The following is a 23721-nucleotide window of genomic DNA, read 5'->3' on the forward strand; positions in this document are numbered from 1 at the left end:
TCCCTGGACTTCACTCACAACAACACGACGACTCGCGTGGATTCTACTGTAAATATGTATAACATTAACCGGTGCTCGAGGGACGGACACTCTTAACCTGATTTCCCAGTTTTGTTTGATTTTGTTGTTCTGATTAATATTTAAGTGTGACGATGCTGTTTGAGAAACGTGAAAGGGGTGGGGGGGGGGGGGTGGGGGTTGATTGTGACGTTTGCAATCTATACATATAATGAATTCTTAAACCTACAATCCACTAATTTGTCGCACGGATGTGTTTGACCGATTCAAACAAAGAAAGGGTCATTCCCGACCGGAAACACCTATTGCTTCTGATAGTCCCCTGCCAAACTGAGCGAAACATCTCGACAGGGAATCAGTACGTGGCTACGTCAGGTGCTGCTGCGTATCGATCCGCTGTGATCCATTTATTTCCGGTCTCCGTCAGCGTGCGTAACAAAAATGGACTTGACAAGATAATTCGAGGTCGATAATTCTGGACTCAAAGTAGGATTATGAAACTAGTGCCGTCATCAGACGGACGGCAGCAGGAGTCCACTCCCTGTGTGTGGTGTAGCAGTAGTTTAAAGTTGTTATGAGCTATTCTGAGCTATTCTAAGGTGGCACTGGTTCACCAGTACTAGCACTGGTCCACCAGTCTTACCCCAGCTACATGTAAAACAGCAGTTAGTTTCTTCTTCGCCAGCGTTTTCCCCTCTGTCCATGCTCACTGAAACAGCGTTTTGGTTCCTGCTCCCCAGACCACTTTAAGTGGCCGCAACTCGTCCCGAGTATGACGCCATCGTTGACGCACACTTGGTGCGTTGTTAATTCGTTATTCTGAGGATGCCCATTAGCTGGAGCCTTGAGGATCAGGAAGTCTTCTCCGGCTGTTGTCCGAGACAACATTACATATCACACGTACAGAAATGATTTAACCAGCAGATTTCAATTACAATAAAACACACGACCACAACAACAACAACAAACGACCAAAAGCTGTTGAAAAGCACAACTATAAATAGCGTCCAGACAAAGCAACCACTGATTTAAAAACAGAAGACGATGAGCGATAGTACAAATCCGTTCCACCCGCCCACACAGCAACACCAGGGCTTCCAAACACTGGGCTCCACCGTAATGCAGATGGAAGGGTGGATCGGAGAGAGACGGGGGCTTTTATACATCTAGCTGGTGCTGTGTGGCCCAGTAGCCCTGATGCACTGGGACGTGGGCCAGCCCAGCTTCTGGGGAGACGCAGCACTGCTGACTTTATGGATTGTAGGTTCTTGGAACATAAACAAGTACATGTTTTTTTTCTGTGTTTTAATTTGCTGTGTCTATTTGTTAACTGCATCTGGTCCCCCGATGAGTCTTGTCGTGCAAAAGAGCTAAATTGATTTTTAATGGTGGAATTGATTCATATTTGATGTTATGACATCTGGCTGTCTTTCAAAACGGACGTCAAAACCCTTTCGGTTTGTGCTAAAACATATCACGAAATGTATTCACACAAAGTGTTCTAGTTTTGTTTTTGTAACATAGCCATACAATGCACACCTTTGGTCGTCTGGATTCTAATATCAAATAAATGGGGTTTTAATATAAGTGCCTGTTTTTATATTTTATTTTTTAATTTAGGATCTAACCCCAGTTCTATTAAAACTATAAACTCCACAATGGGATGTGAAATCTAAACCTGTGACACCCACCTCTTAAAACACATTGACAGCTACAGTGTTCTCCGCAGGTGAGTTAAATCCATCTTGACCCACCGTCACTAGACGTAGCCACACCCTCCAGTAGATCATAACAGAGATCCACAGACCTCTCCCTGACCCTCTGTAGAGACCCCCAACCCTAACGCTGGAGGTCATGTCACCGCGGCTTTGTCTCGACTCCCCAGCAGACGTGAGCGACGACTCCCTGATGAACCTGCCCATGGGGGTGATTGCCGGCATCCTGGTGGGGGTCTTCGTGCTGCTGCTGCTGGCCGTCGACATCACCTGCTTCTTCGTCAACAAGTGCGGCCTGATCATGTGCCTGTGCGGCAAGCCCGGCACCGGAACCAAGGGCCAGAACCTCGAGGAGGGGACGGCCGCCTTCATGTGAGTGTCCGCCCGCTGGGTGCTACTGGTCTGCCGCTCGTTTAGGACAGTGGTTCTCAAATGGCGGTACGCGTACCCCTAGTGGTAAATTGGAGTACTGCAGGGGGTACTCAGAAAATTGAAAGCTAACTATTAAAAACATATTCAACCTGAGCAACTTTAAATTCTGAAACCCAGACAATAGAAAGTCGAGAAAATGAACAGTGGTTGCCACGCCACCCTTTTAATGTTGACAGTGCAAAATAGAACGCATATGCATTTTTCTAACATTACATTTTATTTTTATTTCTGCCAAAAATGTTTTGTGCCGGTACCATGGTCACTCAGAGTTGTAGGTTTTGGAGAGACAGGTACATATTAAGACTGTTGGGTCTGTATAAATGTTGAGTCAAAGCGACTTGTGCAGTGAGTTCAGATACATGTCATCAAGTAGGGGGGCATGGTTGTGAGGGCCTCTTGGATATTGGGGGATCAAAACCAGTACCTTTCGTCTGGGGGACAGGACGACCTTGCCACGGCACTTAAAAAGTGCAAGGCCAACTAACGGATAAACTAAAGAGGAACACGAACAGATAGACATGTTTAAGTTACTTCAGGCTAGGAATCCAATACATGCCCCACAATGCATCCCTGGTAACGCACTGGTGACGGAGACGTCGATGGTTGACAGTTTTGGGGCGGTTTGTAGATGGAATGAGGCTGACGATGTGCAGAACGGGACACACACACATCACACGTCGCAACGCTGTCGTTGTTTACAGAAAGGACGAGTCGAAGGAGCCTATAGTGGAGGTGAGAACGGAGGATGAGTGCACAGCCAATCACAACGCCGGGGGCCCCACGGAACCCAACGAGACCACGCCCCTCACAGAGCCCGAGTGAGTATCGAGGTCTCGCCATACAACGGTGGTGGAACTGTTTGGTTTTGTTTGTGTTTTATCGCTGCTGCTGTATTGCACTCCACTTTTGAAGAATCGCTCCTGGTGTTGTTTGATAGTAATGGTATTTGAGCAATTTCCATTGTTTTACGCAATCTATAAATTCTGACCTTTCACGCGGCCGCCGTGTTGATTCTTCCGTGGAGTCCAATATAAAAGGCCCTTTTTTCCGTTGATTTGTGTCAAGGTAATGTTTTCGTTTTTATCTCCCTTGGGATGAATTATCGCTGTCTTCTACGTGTTTGCTCTCAGCGCTTCCGGACTTTGATTTCCTCATCGTACCGAGGTTGAAGCAATACCAGTTCAAGGCTTGAAAAGAAAAGAGGGCTTTTTTTGTTTCCGTTTAGCAAGCCCTCCCTCCCCCCCCCCCCCCCCCCCCACCCCCTGTTTGCTAGCTAGCTAGCTAGCCGCCGCAATCCATATGGGTGCTGCAGGAAAAGCGCTAGGAACTTTAGGAGGAGAACGGGACTGGTACTGTTCAACCCCCCACAAGTGGGTTTGTGCCTCGGAGGTCGTCCGCGGACCGCCCCAAACCACTTGCTGCTGCTGCTTTTGGGTCGCCTCGGCTTTGTGTCCTGCGTGTGAGGGGTGTGTGTATGGGCTGTGTGCCTCGTTCGATGTCCACTCACAGCATGAATCCTCGTTCTCCTTTCATTAATTTTACTACGTTTTTTTCTTTTCTCAGTAGCCTTCTCCGTCCGTTTTTTCGGGCTGCTCGTGTGTTCCTTTGTGTTCTGTTTGATGTTTGTGTGTGTCGTTGTCTCTATCTATTCAAACCCGGCCCCGCCCCCAACTTAACCCTTTGCATGCCCCTGAGCCACACCCCCCCCCCTCTCCCCTCTCGTGTCTCGGTCGCCCTGGTGTCTAGTCTGTGTGTCTCTGCTCTCTCTCTCCCCGCTTCTCTCAGACTGGCCGCCTGCATGGCCGCCCTGGCCCTGGACAGCCTCTCCTCCTCCGTAGCCGCCAACTCTGACACCGCCACCGCCACCTATGACCCCGCCCTGGACAGCCCCTCTAGCGAGACCACCACCCTCACCTGTAGCCTGTCCACTCCGGCCAACGACCCCTCGCCCACGCCCGTGCGCGCCCCGGCCCCCACCCCCGAGTCCCACACGGCCCCTCTCACCCCCCCGCAGCTCCTGTCCAACAGCGCCGTCGCCGCCAAAATGGTCCCGTTGATAGAGCAGAGAGCCGGCGAGCCCCCCCGCCCGGAGGAGGAGCAGGAGGTGGTGGAGGTGGGCGAGGAGGAGGTGAAGGAGGTGGAGGTGGTGGTGGAGGAGGAGAAGAAGAAGGAGGCGAGCCCCACCTCCCCGCCCCCGCCTCCCGCTCGTACACCCGACCCCAGCGGCTCCCCCAAACCGGCCACGCCCATCCCGCCCAAGCGCAGGAACTCTCCCAAGCTCGCCGCGCTGCATGCTAAGGGAGGCCTCCCCGTGTCCTCGCTGGCCACCGCCTCCCCCAGCCTGGACGCCCGGAGGCAGGCGCCCGGCCCCCCGGGGCCCCGCCCCCAGCCCGCCACCCCCGTAGCCGTGGAAACCCAGGCCCCGGTCCACGCCGCCTCCTCCGTCCCAGCGATGACCTCTGAACCCGGTAACCCGGGACGACCCCGCGGCGAAGACGACGCCCCCAGAAGCGCCGCCGCCGGGGATAAGCCGGCCGGTGGTGGCCCCGCCCTCCAAGGCGGCCCCGCCCTCCAAGACGCCCCCACTGCCTTCGAAGCCTTCCCCCAGAGCGGGGGCTTCCTCACCCCCACCCCCGCGGCGTCCTCCGCCCTCCCCGCCCAGGACCAGCCCCTCCACAACCACCTGGGGCCGGCCTTAGACCCCGCCTACGACCTGCTGAGCCCCGCCCCGCCGGGACCGCGCCCCGCCGCTCCGGTCTGGCTCACAGAGCTGCCCAACGGCGGGGGGGATACCCCCACCCTGCCCCCGCCAGACCTCATTAGCCTGGACAGCCCTCCCTCCTCCTCCCTGTCCCACCTGGCCAACGGAGACGGAGCCCGCCCGTCAGAGACTCTGAATAAGGCCGCGCTTCCTGCCAACGACCAGTATGGCGCCCTCTAGAGGTTATCTCTGTCTGTGTTTGGGTGTGTGTGTGTTTCCATGTGTGTGTGTCAGTCTGTGTTTGTGTGTGTGTGTTTGCCCATTCGTTGACCACCGCATCGTGCCATCGCCACCACAACCATCATTGAAAAGAAAAAAAATGATTGCTGTGATTTTTATTATTATGATGACGTCGACGATGATGATGACGTCGAATATGCATCGAGTCACATGACCGCCGGCGGCTTTGACTGAATGACGTTGTGCGTGTGCACGGCTGATGACCGCGGCGATGGCTCCCTCTCACTCGCTCTGCAGCACAACCTGTTCTGTGTGTGTGTGTGTGTGTGTGAGTGTGTGTGTGTGTGTGTGTGTGTGAGTGTGTGTGTGTGTGCGTGCGTCGACGCCAGGCAACCGGTTCAAAGCGTGTGCGGCTCACCAGAAACGGCGGCTCAATCCCGGGGCTAACTCCAGGGCTTTGCTGAGAGAAGATGAAAGGAGGTTGGGTATAGCGGAGACCTGTTTCCCAGGCTCCGCGGCGCAGAGGGGAGGGGGGGGGATGGAGGGTCTCTCCCCCGCCGCACCGGGGAGATCTATGCCTCGCCGTGACACGGGCACCGGCTAATGACGATGATATCATCGATGATGTCATCGGTGACGTTGATGTCGTCGATGATGTCACGATGGTGATGTCACGATGATGATGTCACGATGATGTCGAGATGTCACGATGAGGTCATCAAGATGTCACGATGATGATGTCACGACGATGTCATCGAGATGACACCATGACGATGTCGATGATGATGTCATGATGCTGTCACGATGATGTCGAGATGTCACCAAGATGTCACGATGATGATGTCATGATGATGTGACGATGAGGTCATGGAGATGACACCATGATGAAGTCACGATGATGATGTTATGATGATGTCATTGAGATGACACCATGATGTCGATGATGAGGTCACAATGTCATCGAGATTTTACCATGATGATGTCACGATGATGATGTCGATGATGATGTCACAATGATATCATCTAAGATGTCACCATGATGTCATCGAGATGACACTTTGATGTCACGATGACGATGATGTTGTGACATCAGCATCAATCACCACGGCCATTTCGTAGTGTCTTTGAGTGACGACCGCGCTTGGGTTTACCTCCACACACTTTCTCCGCCCACACCCCAGATGTTAATAGATATACATATATATATATAAGTAAACATAAACGATAACTCCTCCCCCTCCCTCATGTGCTAACGTGGTGAAGACTGAGACTGTGAAGCTAAACCAGTCGGCTCCCACTGTTGCGTGGCTCCACGACGGGTCAGGGGCTGGGGGGGTGTGGCTGCGGCCCACACCGGGCGGACTTAGCTAACGTGTTGCTGTGGTCCATGTGTCTCCCGTTCCAGGAAGCGGCTCTCCGAGGGGAAGCGCAGGCCGGGGGCGGCCGGCGCGTTAACGGAGATCACCGGCCAACACGACAGCCTCATAGCGACCAACGTCAGCAGCAGTAAAGCATGATGCGACGACCCAGGGACGCAACGTCATCCCAATCCCCCCCCCCCCCCACCCCAAACCCCAATCCCCAACCCCCGCCTCAACCCCCAACCCCCGCCTCTCTCCCCAAAAAAATAAAGAATAATGTATGTCTGCATCGGGGAGTCCGACAGAAGGAATAACGCTGCAGGAGATTTCCTTTCCTTTTTATTCCAGTGCCCTTAAACTGCTTATGCGTTCACTCCACACTTTCACTTGGTAGTTCTGTGCAAGAGCTACGGGGCCATTCCGCTCTATCTTCTTTAATCTTTGGTTCGGTCGCTGCTGGGCGGGTGGCAGGGATCGCTTTTATCTACATGTCACAAGAGATTTATTTTATTTTTTTATTGTTTTATTTATCCCGACGGGACACTTAAGAGATTACTCGGTTGGTCATTGTGGTGTGGTGCAAATGGTGAGTTAAACTTTTCAACTGTATCGCACTTCAAGTGCCGACCACACATATGAGTGGATTTTTCGTCTGGCATATCTATAAGAACATATACAAGAAAATATGAATTATATAGAAATTATTTTGTATTGCTTTCATGTTTTTCAAATCTGCAACTTAATATAATTAAATAATGTTAGAGGCTATTCTCGTTCAACTCTTTGGTTTTTGCATGTGGGACCTGCAAAGTTTTTTGTATTGTTTTTTCTTTTGCCAGGTTTATCCTTTTGAAATAATAACCTGTTTGTTCTGGCCAATGAAAAACCCCTGACTGCTCAAACCACACTAGTTAAACCAATAGCAAACCAGAACAGGAACATGTCAATAAAGAATTGGCTATAATCGACCCCTACAGCTCCCAAAGGGTGTCTCATATCTTCTGCCTGTTGTCCGATATCACTCCCTCCTAACTCTCACTGGAACACCTGCTTTAACACAGTTTCTCTACCCATGTTTACTTCTATCAAAATGGCTGCGACTGTCACTGTACATAGAACACACACAATGTTCTCCAAATGATGACGCGTCAATATTGATTGTCCTCAAAGAAAGGTTTGCGATATATTCCAGACTCCAGAAAAACGCTTTCCTAACCCTGGACCCCAGAAACGACCCCACACGGTGACGAGATCAACACACCCTTATTCCCTTCACACCAAACAGACCAAATGCCTAAACTCTGTAATTCCTCAACTATTTTAAAACCATTGTTTTTTGTAAACTAGGAAGATTTAATTTCCACTCCCCTGCCTGCAAGCTTGTGCTCTGTGACTGTGTATCGATAGATTGTCTCGTCATCAGTTTCTGTAAAAAAAAAAAACGAAATATAAAAATTATCTAACATAGCTTTGTCGTGACCGAGTGAGCCTATTCTTTTCATAGTGTATATCTATAGAAGTACAGAATATTGACTAATGTAGTCCTTATAACACATGTAGTGTATTAAAAACTGTTTATTCCGTCTCCAGTCACAGCACTATCTATTGCGAGCTATAGTGAAGGTGAAGATGTTGCGAGTCTTGGCATGAATTCAATCAGTTAATAACAGTTAATAACATGTTTACTCCAAAGGACCAAGGGTACGCGCACGTGTGTGTGGCCCCGCGGGCGTCGAACCAGCCCCTCATTGATTTCCTAGGTGTTACCTTTGGGCTTGTTCTGAATGACGCCATATTCCTCCCTGCCCTGAAATTGTTATTCTAGTGTTCTGTAAAATGTGGTCATTTATTTTATTTTTTTAAGAACTTTTATTTATTTTATTTTTTATTTTGTACAAAAAAAGTGATGTCTCTCGAAGGAGCAATGTGTGTCTGAAGTTCCGGCCCCACGGACACGCAGGAGGCGGGGCGGTTCACGTTGACGTTTCCTTGGCGACTTTTCTAAGAAGGCACTCGTACCTGTAAGCTGTGATGATCGTGGATGAATTAAGGAATGTTCTGTGGCATGTTGATATCAGTAGTTTAACGTCGACGCGTCGTGAGGCCTCTCAGCCTGAAGCCCTTTACGAGAACCGCCCTGTCGCCGCGTGTCTGGGGGCCTCCTTTTATTTCCATCGGGTCGAACTCAGAAGTGAGTGCTAACCCCTTATAAGAAAATAAAACATGGTTTCTCAATCACCTTTTTTGTCTGTTATTATTCTTCCATGGGGAGTATTTTATTTGTTTGTATTTCCTTAAAACAATCCATGCTTCAGTACGCATCATGCGCCACACGGTGGCGGTCGTCTGCTGTTGTTTTTGTTTGTGCCATGTCATGAGCTTGCGCCAGGCGCACACCACTGGATCACTGGAGTGGTTCCGCTGCAAAAAGGTCTCTTGATTGGTTAAAAAGAAAACCAGCGGCAAAAAAAACAATCTTGTAAATAAATGACACGATCCGGCCTGGATGTGTGTCCAGTAAGGTGAAGGTTTTGGGTCAGGTCTATTTATGCAACAGGGGGGTACTCTGATATCTCTGGCTGGGATCTTCCTGGAGAGCAGCGGACCGGACTGAGGGCCAACCTGTTTATCACTCTGTCCAGGTCCCTGTCCGTAAAACAAACGGACACAGACTCATGTTTAAACACACAAAGTGCTGCCAATAATACTGTGTCAACAGTATTATTGTTGACACAGTATTATTAACATTAACACACAGACACACATACACACACACTTTCAAGTGTAATGACATCCCAGCCCAAACCCATTTTCCTGACTCACACACAATGAGTCATGACAATGGGTTAAACATCAACAGTTACAGTTCAATTCAGATTGATCCGTCTATCGGTTAAATAATCAGCCTTAATTTTTTCTGCTCCGTGAATTCGCTTGCATGTTATTAGATTTATATATTGGGGGGGGGGGGGGGGGGGGGGGGTTGGCGAAGATAATCCACGTGTAGGAACAGGTTGCACGGCCTGTCCTGTAGATGTCTCTCTCTGCAGCGGGATGGAGACGCGGAGACGCGTGACGTCGCTGGGGTGATGATGATCCGCTCCCTCAGAGCAAGAGTGAGTTTGGAGCGGGCACTGTGAAATGCCTAACCATCATGTTGCCTGGATAATCACAAGAGGACGTCGGGATATCGAGGTAAGCGCAAGTCGTGTAGAGGGGGCGACCCCAATCCGCCCGGCGTATGTACGTGTGTGTATTTATTTAAGGTGTGTTAATGCAGGCGTTACGATCAAGATCAAGGAGGCTGTACTTTTTACAAATTTAGATTATTTTTGGAATACCTTAATTATCCTCATTTTGTGGCTCGGGTTTCATCGAGGACTGTTGATGTTTCAAATTAAAAGCCCCCTCCCTAAAAATACTCGGATAAGTTTCGAACGTCTTGTCGGGAGGATTTAAACTTTACTATTTCTTAGTCTTCGTGTAGAGGAATCCTCCCACGGTGGCTTTATAAGATAAGTTGGTCCACTCAATGAGAGACAATGGCACTAGACGTGCGCTCTATAACGATCCGCCGGTTTAGAGGCAGAGTGTGTGTATGTGTGTGTGTGTGTGTGTGTGTGTGTGTGTGTGTGTGTGTGTGTGTGTGTGTGTGTGTGTGTGTGTGTGTGTGTGTGTGTGTGTGTGTGTGTGTGTGTGTGTGTGTGTGTGTGTGTGTGTGGTGTGTGTGTGTGTGTGTGTGTGTGTGTGTGTGTCTGAGTGCACCTGATGCGCTCTGCTGTTGCTGCTAGTTGCTAGAGGATGCAGCGTGGCAGCATCACGGGTGAGTGGCCGAAAACATCACGTTTGCACGCGTTTGTTACATGCAGGCGTTGGGTTGCAAAGAAAGAGCAAATGCACGATTTGTTAGGTTTTATTTTTTTTGCATTGAATGGATAACCTTGGGATGGAGTCCCAAGGTACTACGTGGTGCACGTAGCCTATCGGGTACAGGCGTTTAACGTGACTTGTGCAGGTGGATTACTTTTCGAACTTATTTGGGCTGGTTTGACGTTATTATAGCGTGCACGCGTTGTCGTACTTCTAAGGTCATTCGTCCGTAATTAACGCGGTTATTTGTATTATTATTAGGATATTATTTCGAAAATCTATATTGTGCGCTACCTGTTGAGGCAAGGCACTGTGTGATCCAAAATGTTTTAGGCTAGAATAATTAATTTAGATCTTTTCCACTTTAATTTGGCAGTCGTATTAACATAAAGGTGACCCCGCGGAACGTTGGCTCGAGATGATTGCGTTATTATTCGTGTATTCACGTCATTTAGAATCACTTCGTGATGCAAGTGCGCGTTTCACCATATCGGAGTCATGCATGTCTTTAACAACTAGCCTATATTTAAATTTAATGTATTTTTTGACTTATGAATTTAAATAGGAAGTGAGTTAACACGAAGCAATTCCGATTTGACATTGAATATTAACTTGATCACGACTCAACCAGATGGATGTTTTTGTCCCATATCCCCCTCCCCTCCCCTACCACCTCCACCTCCCCTCCCACCCTCCACCTCCCTCACAACAACCCCCGTCCACCTCCCCCACCACCTCCACCCCCGCCCCCCGTCACCCCCAACTCCCTCCCTCCACTTCCCTCACCCCCACCTCCTCCTCCCCTTCCGCTCCACCTCCAGACTTCAGTAAGCGACTGTAGCCGCGCGGTTCGAGATCGACGGCGCCTGATGCGCGCGTGGACGACGACGACGGCGTCGAGGGTGCGAGTGGATCATTCGGCTCTGACCAATCATGGGCGTCCTTCAGCTGCACAACCCCACCCACCCCAGCGCCCTGCTGCAGCGCGCCAACCAAATGCGGCTGTCGGGCACGCTGTGCGACGTCATCATCACGGTGGACGGCCAGGAGTTCCCGGCGCACCGCACCGTGCTGGCGTGCACCAGCAAGATGTTTGAGATCCTGTTCCACCGCAGCAGCCTGCGCTACGCCCTCGACTTCCTGTCGCCCAAGACCTTCCAGCAGATCCTGGAGTACGCCTACACAGCCTCCATGCAGGCCAGCGCCGAGGACCTGGACGACCTGCTGTACGCCGCCGAGATCCTGGAGATAGAGTACCTGGAGGAGCAGTGCCTGAAGGTGCTGGAGACCATCCAGGCCGAGGACAGCCAGGAGGAGTCGGCGGGGGGCCGGATCAACCAGCACCTCGGGCCGGAGCTCGGTGGCGGAGGAGGTGGAGGAGGTGGAGGAGGCGGAGGCGGCGGAGGCGGCGGAGGAGTCGACCAGGGCAGCCGAGCGAGGCACTGGAGGCACGTGCTGATGTCCAAGAAGCATTCCATACAGGAGGGCGGGCGGGGCGGGGGCACCACCCCCACCGCGCTGCACCACCTGGCCCTCTACCACATGGCCGAGAGGGGCATGGCCGAGACGGACCCCCAGCACGAGGGCCCCGGCGCCGACCCCGCGGGGAAGGAGATCCGCATGGAGACGCTGAGCCCCCGAGGGCCCAGCCCCACCTCCATCCAGAACCCCTTCATGGACCCCGGAGCCCGGACCATCAAGTCGGAGAGCATGCAGGTGGACCACCCCGGCGGGACGGACCACCCCCCCAGGGACGAGGGCCCCGGGACCCCCCTGAGGGGCAGCGTGATCACCAGCGCCCGGGAGCTGCACACGGGGCAGGACGAGGCAGGGCACTCCCCGGACGGGTACCCGGGGGCGGCCGAGCGGCACCTGGCCTCGCTGTACTCCGGCCTGGCCGGCGGGCACGAGGCGGGGCCGGGGCCCGTGTCCGTGGCGGTGGCCCCGGGGCTGGGCATGCAGATGGACCCCCGGGCCTACGGCGGGCTCCTGCACCAGGGCCTGCTGCACCGCGAGCTGCTGAGCCGGCTGGGCCAGTTCGCGGCGGGGATGACGCGCGAGGGGCCGGCCCAGGGACAGCTGTGCTGCGGCGAGTGCGGGCTGCAGCTGCACAGCCGACAGGCGCTGGAGCAACACAGGTAAGGCCCCGCGCGCGGCGCAGTCTGAGACCGGACCCTCCGTCGGTCGGTCTGTCGGTCTGTCTGTCTGTCTGTCTGTCTGTCTGTCTGTCTGTCTGTCTGTCTGTCTGTCTGTCGGTCTGTCTGTCTGTCTGTCTGTCTGTCTGTCTGTCTGTCTGTCTGTCTGTCTGTCTGTCTGTCTGTCTGTCCGTCCGTCCGTCCGTCCGTCCGTCTGTCTGTCTGTCTGTCTGTCTGTCTGTCTGTCTGTCTGTCTGTCTGTCTGTCTGTCCTGTCTGTCCGGGACGAGTCGGGTGTTTAACTGTACCGCCGTAATCAGGACACGCTCGGAAAGGAGAACGCCGCGCCTCGATGCGCCTTTTCTCTGAATAAATAAAGGTTTTGATTTATTGATCAAGTGCACAAGAGGCCTTTCACCACACGCACACTCACGTACACACACGCACACACGCACCCACACGTACACCCACACGCACGCCAACCTACGTCTCACCATGTCAATAGAATACACACACACAGTTTACCAATAAAATAATCGATTTAAAATATATCAAATTGGGTAAAGGAGGGTAGTCAATAGATGGGTTTATTTTTAAAGAGTTCATTCGAGGTTTGCACAACTGGCCGAGTGTACAGAACTCTGTGTAATATAAGTGGTTGATTTGTTAACCATTAGCTTGTTCCAGCTGGGTCAGATCCTCTGTTGTTGTGCTTCCACTGCTAGGAAAGACAGTGAATGAATGCAATATGTGTCTCTACGTTACCAGGAACACCAACCAAACACAAACAGGTTTATAAGACCTGAGGTGGGCCAAGCAGTCGACCAGGGTACAATATTTCATGGATCTCTGTGGACATACTGCATGTTATTTTGTTTTCAATTAAAAAGTGCTCCTTTATTTGGATGATAAAGGGAGTTTTTTCAGTCAAAAATACCCTATTATCACTGTTAATACATATTTTTCAAAGGGTTCATCTCAATACAATGTTTTCATTCGATATTTATGTATGTGTTTTCATATTGCCTCATTCAGATTCAGATATCTTTTTCGGATTTATCAGATTTTTTTAAATAAGAATTAAAACGTTATCTCTCAGAAAAGAGACCGTCGGTTTTGTGTCTGGACCCCATTAAATATCTCATCTCGTTATTTAGCCTCCACTCAATACTCCGCCGTCTATCTCCACGGTGACGCCAACACACTCCAGCGACCGCTGCTGTGGGTTAAACCGGTTTAGAATAAATACCAGTGCTAAGGAAACCAGGATAATCCTGGTCCAGCCAGAGATAAACCAGGTGCGGGTCTCTGATCCAGGTCCCGGTCTCTGAGCCGGGGCCTGGCCCTGATTAAACCATAGAGGAGCTGTCCAGCCTCTGTCTCCCCCTTCTTCCCTCCCCTCCACCCTCCCCTCCACCCTGCCTCCACCCTGCCTCTGCGAGCCGCTGACATTTGAGGCCCTGTGTCACTGCGCAGTGGCTACAGCGGCCACAGAAAACACTGCATCCAGGGGGACATTCGGTGAGGCTAATTGCTCATTCATGGACACAGGCAGATGTCGAGGATGGGGTGAGGGGGGGAGGGGGGAGGGATGGCTGGACGGGGGAGAAGAAGACTCATTGGTGGGTGTTCAGAGGGCCAGAGTGGTAGAGTCACTGCAAGTCTCTAACCAGGTCGGCCATCTTTGTTGTCCAATTCTAGATTTTGTGGTCGTTGATGTTGTTTATGTTGTTGTGTGATTAGTGAGACGGACTATGCTGTTGTTGGAGAAGTTAAAATAACCTCTGTCTCGTGATGGAGTGTAAACTTGCGGCTGGATTCAATCAGCCTGGTAGCAAATTATTTAGCAATTTAACAAGCTGGGCTGTGAGGATTTGTGTGTCAACCTTCCATACCTAGTTGTCTTTTAATAATGGAGTTACAGCACAGAAATAGGACAACGGCCATGGTTTCATATCTGACAAAACATAACTGGCTATGTTACAAATCACAATTCACAAAGTTATAAAAAGCTTTTTGTGTCAATTTCGAAAAAGGATTCCGAATGCCTCAATGTTTTTTGACCTCGCCAACGCTGACACAAATACTGTTATTCTCGCTTCCTGGACTGAAACACTTGCCTCCCCTTTGCCGTATAAAGAACGGCCTTGCATTCTGTGTACTGTATTTGATGTGAGCTAATAGATATTGTAGCAGCCCTTGTTTTGACTGTGCAGTGTTGCTTCCCATAGAGTCATGTCAGGGAGCGAGTACTCTCTGTGTACTGTTTCAGGGGGGATTTAAGGATAACCGTCCAGATGCCTTGCACGCTTGGATGTGTTTGATATGATATGATGGGGTTTGCTGCCGGCAGCTCCGGCGTACTCTTTTTCCCTCTCTCTCTCTCTCTCTCTCTATTTCATAGGAGTTATGGAAAGAGATAGCGAGAGAGAGAGCATCTGTGTAGGTGTGTTTGTGTTTGTGCATGCGTGTGAATGTATGTGTGTGCGTGTGCGCGCCTTTTGGTTAGTAAAATATGTGTTTGCGTGTGTGTGCGTGTTTCTGTTTGTGCATATGCGTGTGTGCGCACATGTTTGTGTGCGTGTGTGTGTGTGGGTGTGTGTGTGCGCACGTGTGTGCGCACACACACACATCCAGCGCCGCACTGCTTGCGGGTGGAGGCCATGTGTATGTCTGCACTCCGGAATTAGCCAGCTCTCCCATTGTCTGTGTCCTGTCAGCATTCATGCGTTATGATTCACAACTCCGAGGGCCCTTTGCTCCTAATGATGACTCCGTCGGGGGCCGGGATGAGTCGGAGCCAAAACCCCACAAAACTAAAACCTTGTTATTCCGTACGTGACGACGATGGCTTTGACTCCCAGGACCTCCGAGAGGGGCCAAAGCACTAAAGTGTCACCCTAATTTGACTCTGTTGTCGGCAGGCCGCTACTGTACCCTCATGCGTGTGTCCTGTCCCCCTCTCGCCCCTCTCCAGGCGGCTCCACAGCAGTGATAAGGGCCACGGCTGTGAGTTCTGTGGCAAGCACTTCCAGGACAGCGTGCGGCTAAGGATGCACATGCTGTCTCACACAGGTAACGCATATCACCACGCCGTCACCCGCGACAACCGCCGTTCAGGTGTTTTAGGGGGAATTCTCTCGACGATGTGTGTGTGTGGGTGAGTGTATGTGGGTGTGTGTGTGTGTTTGTATACCTTTCTGTGTGTGTGTGTGAGTGTGTGTTGTGTGTGCGTCTGAGTGTGTGTGTGCGCGTGTGTGTGTGTGTGTGTGTGTCACGTACACTCGTCCCTCACACCAGAAAGGATCTGAAAAGAATGCAGAATGTCATCTGGTCCGATTACGTGAATCATCAGGAGTCCTTTCTCTCGCTTGGACTACTTAGGTCTACACACTGTAGTCTGCCTCTCTTTATCTCTCGTTTCCCTGTGTCCTCTCTCTCCCTCCCTCTGTCTGTCGGTCTCTCTCTGTCTCTCGCCCTCCCTCTGTCGAGACTCTCTCTCGGATGAGTCGTTCCCCTGTTTTTTTGTTCCCCCCCCCCCCCCCCCCCCCCCTCTTTTCTTTTTTCGGCGAACGTGGCGGCTCGCCAGCCCTGCCCCTTCTGAGTGATGACATCAAGCGTCCGCCGGCAGGCCTGGGTGTACTGCCAGTGTTCCGAAGCGTGTGTGATGTCCTCTCTCTCTCTCTCTCTCTCTCTCTCTCTCTCTCTCTCTCTCTCTCGCTCTCTCGCTCTCGCTCTCTCTCTCTCTCTCTCTCTCTCTCTCTCTCTCTCTCTCTCTCTATCTCTCTCTCTCTCTCCCACCTCTCTCTCGCTCTGTCTGTCTGTCTGTGTTTCTCTCCTGCTCTCTCTGTATGGCTGTAGGTCTGTCTCTCTCTCTCTCTCTCTCTCTCTCTCTCTCTCTCTCTCTCTCTCTCTCTCTCTCTCTCTCTCTCTCTCTCTCTCTCTCTCTCTCTCTCTCTCTCTCTCTCTCTCTCTCTCTCTCTCGCTCTCTCTCTCTCTCGCAGATGTGTGCTCAGGAACACACTGTACCCAAATGCAGACTTAATCAGACCTGACTGCTCTCCCAGCTACTTCATCCAAAATAGAGAAAGAGGCGGAGAGAGGGAGAGGGGGGAGAGAAGGGGAGAGAGGGGGGGGGAGAGGGGGTGGGGGCCATGGCTCTGAAAATGAAAGTAAACCAGAAGACAAGATAAACCCCCACCACCACTCACCACCACTTCGGCTGTATGAGGACAGACACAAAGCCAGGTGCGATTGACAGACAGATGGTGAGACGAGATACACAAACAGAGAGTCAAGCAGACAAGCACACAGATATTGAGACATACACTGAGACAAACAGGCAGGGAGACAGGTAGACAGACTGATAGATAGACAGACGGTAAGATAGACACACAGAAAGTCAGACAGACAGAGAGACCCTGAGACAGACAGTCAAACATAGAGACAGACAAGAGAGACAGACTGACCGACAGAGAGACAGTGAGACAGGCAGACAGGTAGCCAGACAGGCAGACAGACAGCCAGACAGATAGACACATAGACCGGCACAGACAGAAGACATCAAGCCAGACAGAAAGACATTGAGACAGACAGGCAGACAACGGTGGGACAGACACCACGTCAGACATTGAGACAGACGTGCAGGCAGGGAGACAGGCGGGCAGAGGTGGAGACAGACAGGCAGACAGGCAGCGGGGCTGCCTCCCTGTCTGGTGATGAAGTGATGAAGGGGCTCTGTGTGGCGGGGTACACGGTTCCCGAGGAGAGGGGGCTGGGGGATCTGAGGGGAGAGGGACCTCACCTGAGCCGCTTCCCTCGACTGTCTTTCCCGCTGTGATTCCCGCTCCGCCGACAACGGCACCGCCGCCGACGGAGAGAACGTCGTAACTCGAGAAACACAAGCCAGCGTTTGTCGTGCGCGCTTTTTTTCCTCGGTCACAGACACAGACAGACGTAAAACACTTTTATCCCCCTCCCACCCCCCCCCCCCCCCTCTTACCCTCACCCACCGCGCCACATTTTTGAAATGACATCTAAAATCACCTTCAGGCTTTTTTCCTATTTTTTTAAATGTTTTTTTCATGTGCGAGAATTCGCATTCACACACAAAAGTATACCCAGCCTCCCTCCCTCCCCTTCCCCCCTCTCTCCCCCTCTTCCCCGCCACACAGCATCCCATAATACTACATGTGGATCTTGTTTTTTTTTTCTGTTTTTTTTGTAGTCGCTGTGTTTCTCGGTAAAGCAGCTTCAGATCGGGGCGGTTGCTAAGGAGCTGGTGCTACATCGCTCTAATGGGCTGATTTGGTATTCAGCTCCACACTGGCTCTTATTTTGGTATGCCAGACAAAGTGTTTTGATGGAGGACGATTGCTGCCGCGTCTGGAGACAGTTTGATGGTTTATGGATGAGAGCACACTCCGTGCCTTTGACTGCACACGCACCCGCACGCACACACACCGACACGCACACGCAAACACACACCAAAAGACAATGCACTATGTTCTCTCTGCTTCTCTTCCCTTATCGCACAATCTCACCAAACACATCACGGCACACAACAGCCGACACATGCGACACACAAACACACACACACACGCGCACGCGCGCACACACTCGACGACACAACACCGTGACGGACAACAACGTCACACAGCGTGTGCGTCTGCAATGTGGCCATGGCGTTATTAAGTATAAGTGTAGGCTACTTTCGGTCTCGCCGAAACAAAAGGAGCCATTCCAAAATAAAAGCGCCCTTTGTTTTAGGTTATTTTCTCCTTACGCGATGGGGACTGTGTGGTTTTTTGTTGTTGTTGTCTTTTGGGTTTTTTTATTTTGGAAATTGAGGAAAATGGGCTCCTTTGTGTTCGTGTGGGAACCGTGGCATTGTCGTAGCAAGAGGTAGAGCGCGACTTGAAAGGGGACCACATTTAGGCTGCACAGCCCAGAGTTCCCAGAGCTTGTGGGTGTTTTAATGAGTCATTTTAACTTCATTTAAAGCCAGCTGAGCAGAAAATAGATCAGTGAATGAGCCCCGGGCCGGTATGGATCTGCAACCGATTTACATCTCGGCAAGAGCCAACCCACATCCAAACAGCTGTGTGTGTGTGTGTGCGTGTATGTGTGTGTGTAACCGTGTGCGTGAATGTGTGCGTGCGTGCGCGCGTACACATGCCTGTGTGCATTCATGCCTGCGTCTAAGTGAGTGTGAGTATTTGAGTGTTAGCGTGTGTGTGTGTGTGTTCGTGCTTGTACGTGTGAGTAGCCGTGCGTGTCCAGTCAGTCTCTGTCTAGTCGTCTGCTTGCGTCGTTGTGCCCCTTTCCTGCTCACCCCCCCCCCTTGTGCGTCCATGCCTGCTTGTCAATCAGGGCAGGTGTGAAACAACCAAACACAAATTGATAAAAACCACACACCCACTCGACGGCCTTCCATGCGTGGCTCAGAGAGCAGACAGGGCCCCTCTCAAGGTGGGTCTTGGGAGATGGAGTTCCGGGGCTTGGGAGTGAACGCGGGGCGGCTGACTGGAGAGTGTTTTTGGTGGATAAAGGGATGCGCCGCGGGCGGGAGGCGTCTGCTGTACAGAGAACACCCAGTCCTTCTGTGGCCTCTCAGGCACACAATCTGCTCAGTGTTCGGGGGCAGATAACAGGGGCCACGGCGGTAAATAAAACAGCCCTGCTAGCGGTAGCGCTGTAGCTCTGCGTTAGCGTAGCGACCGCCGCGGCGATGTCAGGTGCTTCGCCCTCCCCGGACCCGAAGCGGAGCCTCTGTAATGGCTTTCTTGTTGGACGCTCGCTGCTGTGTGTGAGTGTGTGTTGTTTGTGTTTGGGGTGTGTGTGTGTGTATGTTTGTGTTTGGGTTGTGTGTGTGTGTGTGTGTGTGTGTGTGTGTGTGTGTGTGTGTGTGTGTGTGTGTGTGTGTGTGTGTGTGCGTGTGTGTGTGTTTGTTTGTGGAGTGTGTGTGTGTGTGTTATTTTGTTTGTGGACTGTGTGTGTGTGTGTTTGTGTGTAGCAAAGTATATGTGTGAGTGTGTGTGTGGGTTTTGGTGGGGATATCTGAGAGATGTGTCAGTGTGTGTATATAGACGCTAGTTTCCCCACCTGCGTGTGTGTGTGTGTGTATGTATCTGTGGATGTGTTTCTTTTTAGAGTGTGTGTTTGTAGATGTGTGTGTGTGTGCGTATAGACGCTAGTTTCCCCACCTGCGTGTGTGTGTGTGTGTTGGGCTGCGGTTCTTGTCCAACACCTGAAAGCACTTGTTTGACTTGCAGAGCTGTTTAGAGACCTGTGAATGGAGCTGTTTTCCTCCTCCGTTCTCCTGTCTCGCTCAAGGTCCCCCCCTAATGGAGTCTGGCGGGGGCCCGCTCTGACGGACGGCCCCGGTGACAATGCCCGCTAATGGGCTCGTGTGACAACTGCAAATATGTGTCCTGGGGATGAATGAGGAGCCGGTGATGAGGAAATGTTTGTGTGCTCCTGCAGCCCCCGCCGAGGCGCTGGTGTGTGATCAGTGCGGAGCCACCTTCTCCTCCGAGGAGGCCCTTGAAGCCCACCGGCAGACACACACAGGTGAGCTGCTCACACACACACACACACACACACATGGATCTAGGCCTGCACATACATACCCGTTGGTATGCCTGCACATACCGACACACACACACCTGTATGCATGCACACACACACACTCACACACACACACACACACACACACACGCACACACACACACACACACACACACACACACACACACACACACACACACACACACACACACACACACACACACACATATGTATATGTATGCATGCACACACAGACACACACACCGATATGTATGCATGCAAACACACACAAACACACACACACACACACACATATATGCATGCACACACACACACACACACACACACACACACACACACACACACACACACACACATACAGACACACACACACACACACACACACACACACACACACACACACACACAGACACAGATATATATATGCTGATAATAACAAACACCGACACACACACACACACACATGGTACACACACATGCGAGCACTCCGGGCAAGGCGAACAAACGCGCAAAACATAAACACACACCGGCCACACCACCAAGCCAGCACATACACACACACACAGGCTTGTTGTGTTTACGTCGTGTGTGACTGGTTGGGTAATCCGTCCGAGCAGGGCACCAAAGCTGCTGGTCATGGTGACTCTATGGGAGCTATCTTTATCTATTCCTGTGATGATATTCGATCATTTAGCAGCCAAGCTGTGGAGGTGGGCCCCTCTCGGGTGTCACCCGCTAATACCTCCAGGCAGCATCAGGAGTTACTGCGTGGCAACTCCCCGCTCGCTGGACCCCGCCAGCTGACAGATGTATCGGCCTGACCTTCTCCCAGTGACTCAGCGCTTAGCCGCCGCGGCTAGCACGGCTACGATGATTGAGCAACAGGAAGTGAACCGGTTCCGTGGGGGAAAGTGTCAAGAAGGGTTAGGGATTTCAGGAGGTTTTTCGACCTTTAGGGATTGTGGACTCAAAGGGCGTACGCACAGAGATGTGTCTCTGTACCTGTGGGAATTCAATAAAGGAGAGAAATGTAAACCTGTTTTTTATACTCGATAGAAAGCAACAACCGAGGATTTCAATTGATATAAAGAACCAAGCTGAACTCCACCGCTTGTGTCTGACTGAATCCATTTTGCCGACATGGCTTCAAAGTGACCTATAAAATAAGCAATATTCAAAGTACGCTTCAAGTATACGTATAACATAATTGAACTCCCCTTCTGGGCTTCATAAAGTCCATCTCCTCTCTCCCTTCATATTAGTAACGGTAAGAGAGCGAGAGACAGAGTGAGCCTCTCCTCCTAATAACACTAGAGTGCTGCAGCTTTGCAGGGCCACTCCGGCACACTGGGGTTGGCTTAGCTCAGGGAGTAGAGCGGGTAGACTTGTAACCATAAGGTCGCTAGTTCGATCCCCGGCTCCTCCTAGCTGAGTGTCCCTGAGCAAGACGCCTCACCCTAACTGCTCCCGACGAGCTGGCTGCCTAGTTCGATCCCCGGCTCCTCCTAGTGACTCTGACTGCCATCGGCGTGTGAAAGTGTGTATTAATGGTTGTCAGTCGCTTTGGATAAAAGCATCTACTAAACGCCCTTAATGCCCTCGATGTAAATCTAAACGTAAAGCACACAGCGGTGCGACCAGACGCCCGCCAAGCTCTGCCCGGAGCAGGGCCGTCATGTCCTTGGCGGTGTCTGTCGCTACACCTTGCCTCCTACTGTCAGAGAAAGGTGATAAGCCTCCCGGGAACAGCGGGCATGTAACTGTAACTCCGGCTGGCACACACACCATGAATACTTGATGTCCGCAGACATCCAGGGGTGTCAGCGCTGCCCACGGTCCCGCACCCTCGCCGCGTCCTCGCTTTGTAAACAGTCAACGGCTCCGTTTCCGAGCCCGGGACGCGGGCGGCGGGAGGGTTACGGCAGGACATCACGGTCCCCGGCCGCATAACCCTGTCATAACGTCAGGGTTATGTGTGGGACGCACCGGACATTTTATATTCGATTTCTTTTACAGGCGTATTTTTAGTGTAGGGCAGGAGAATTCTGAAGCCTCCCCATGTGACACGCGTTATGTAATCAATCGTGCGAGCGGCCCCTGACCACAGGACTTTAAAGGGCCCCTGAAAGGGCTTCAGTGTGAAACCCCCTCCATAAAACCAGATAGAAAAAACAACATAATACTGTAACGGGCCGGGCGTGACTCCCGTTGCTCTCCCGATGGAGACGCAGGGACACAGGACACAGGACGCGTATGAGAGCAGGGTCTATCTTTAAACCCTACATAGTAAAGCGTGGGGCATTGTGTTGCCATGAGGCATAACCAGTGAGCCAAATGAATTTCCTCTTGGCAGATTAACACTTGTCAGACCCAGCAGCAGCAGCTGCACCAGGGCTACGGTCCACCTCCCCGTGGTGGGGGAGGGATGGAGGGGGGGGGGACACTATTTTAGAGAGAGAGAGAGAGAGAGAGAGAGAGAGAGGGAGAGAAAGACCTTTTCTCCTGGAATTTTGGCAGTGGTTATCTGCATCGGTTGTGTGTGTATGTGTGTGTTGGTGTGGAGGGGGGGGGGGGGGGGGGTAAGGGATGGGGGAGGCGGGGGGAGGGGGAGGCTAGAGGCTTACAGCGATTGCCTCTTTAGCCATTTTGATATGTCAGGGGTGAACGGCCCAGGGAGCTTGCGGAGCAGCGGATCAAAGAGAGGGTTGGGGGGGGGTGGGGGGGGGGTAGCTCGACCGAGGGGGGCAAGAGGAGCTCAGTTGGTATTCGGTGGGTGCGAGTGTAGCGGGGGTGGGGTTGCCAGGACCCGACATGAAAACAAGATCATGTGCTGCTGTTTACCCCTCCGCTCTCCGGCTCCGTCACGGTGTCTCTGGCGCGACCTACTTGTCTGCTCTCCGAAAAATAAATAAATACAAACGTTGAAAGAATAGATGCAGTCTGTGAACCGGCCCTTATAAAACCAGCGCCGCTCGTTTTCGGAGGACGCAGCCTCGGCCCAGCCTTCGTGGAAGCACGATCGCCGTGATTTAATTGTTTTTTTTCTGAGGACAAACCTGGTGCCTACAGAACTGTTGTTCCATCATCTCATGCGTTAGAAACGGACAGTGTGTGCGTTAGAAGGCAGGCCTCGGGGCCATCGGGGCCACAGCCACAAGTGGAGGAGTGGGGGAGGGTCCGGAGAGGGGGGGGGGGGGGGGGGGGGCTGTTTGTTTGTGTGTTTGCTCAGAGCAGCGGCAGAGTGCTTCCCTCTCTTCCCTCTCAGGGTTTATAAAAGTGACAACCCCCCCTGGCTCCACACACACACACACACTGACACCCCGTTAAGACCGGCATTAGGTTCCGGTCCTGTCGTCCACGGCCTCACTGTTTCTCATTACATCTACGTCGTCTCTTACGCACATGTTGAATAGAACCGCGTTCCGTACGGTCGAACTGTATTCTCCCTGGTGGTCTCCACTGTCTCCTACTGTCTTATGAGGACCTCTGTTGTCCTGTTCTGTTGCGTTGTGTTCACAGTGTGCAGAGTGAGTCTCCAGGAAACCAAGGACTCTCCGTCCAGTAGAACATTAGCTGGGCTCCTCTCTGGTGACATCTGCTGTCTTCTACTGTCTTATGAGGACCTTAGTAGACCCTAACCTGGCTCCTCCTTGGTGACCT

At 51.9% G+C, this 23721-nt stretch overlaps 2 protein-coding genes across 18 annotated transcripts in view; both read left to right on the forward strand.

Annotated features, from left to right (window-relative positions):
- ncam1b (neural cell adhesion molecule 1b) overlaps window positions 1–8705 on the forward strand; it is an 81318-nt gene extending 72613 nt beyond the window's left edge. For 8 of the 16 annotated variants that reach the window (XM_030380808.1, XM_030380810.1, XM_030380811.1 and 5 more), the window contains 4 exons: window positions 1904–2105; window positions 2867–2983; window positions 3951–5090; window positions 6512–8705. In XM_030380808.1, the coding sequence (XP_030236668.1) occupies window positions 1904–2105; window positions 2867–2983; window positions 3951–5090; window positions 6512–6623 (1571 nt within the window). In that variant the 3' untranslated portion in view covers window positions 6624–8705. Of the gene's footprint in view, window positions 1–1903; window positions 2106–2866; window positions 2988–3950; window positions 5109–6511 lie in introns of those variants that run through there. The other 8 variants (XM_030380809.1, XM_030380814.1, XM_030380815.1 and 5 more) reach the window with 4 other exon arrangements.
- A 745-nt stretch (window positions 8706–9450) lies between these two features.
- zbtb16b (zinc finger and BTB domain containing 16b) overlaps window positions 9451–23721 on the forward strand; it is a 25225-nt gene continuing 10954 nt past the window's right edge. Inside the window, exons 1-4 of one of the 2 annotated variants that reach the window (XM_030380826.1) lie at window positions 9451–10290; window positions 11159–12475; window positions 15449–15546; window positions 19957–20043. In XM_030380826.1, the coding sequence (XP_030236686.1) occupies window positions 11271–12475; window positions 15449–15546; window positions 19957–20043 (1390 nt within the window). In that variant the 5' untranslated portion in view covers window positions 9451–10290; window positions 11159–11270. The remainder of the gene's footprint in view (window positions 10291–11158; window positions 12476–15448; window positions 15547–19956; window positions 20044–23721) is intronic. The other variant, XM_030380825.1, reaches the window with a different exon arrangement.

This window comes from Gadus morhua, chromosome 16 (assembly GCF_902167405.1).
Source record: "Gadus morhua chromosome 16, gadMor3.0, whole genome shotgun sequence".
NCBI classification, from domain to species: domain Eukaryota; kingdom Metazoa; phylum Chordata; class Actinopteri; order Gadiformes; family Gadidae; genus Gadus; species Gadus morhua.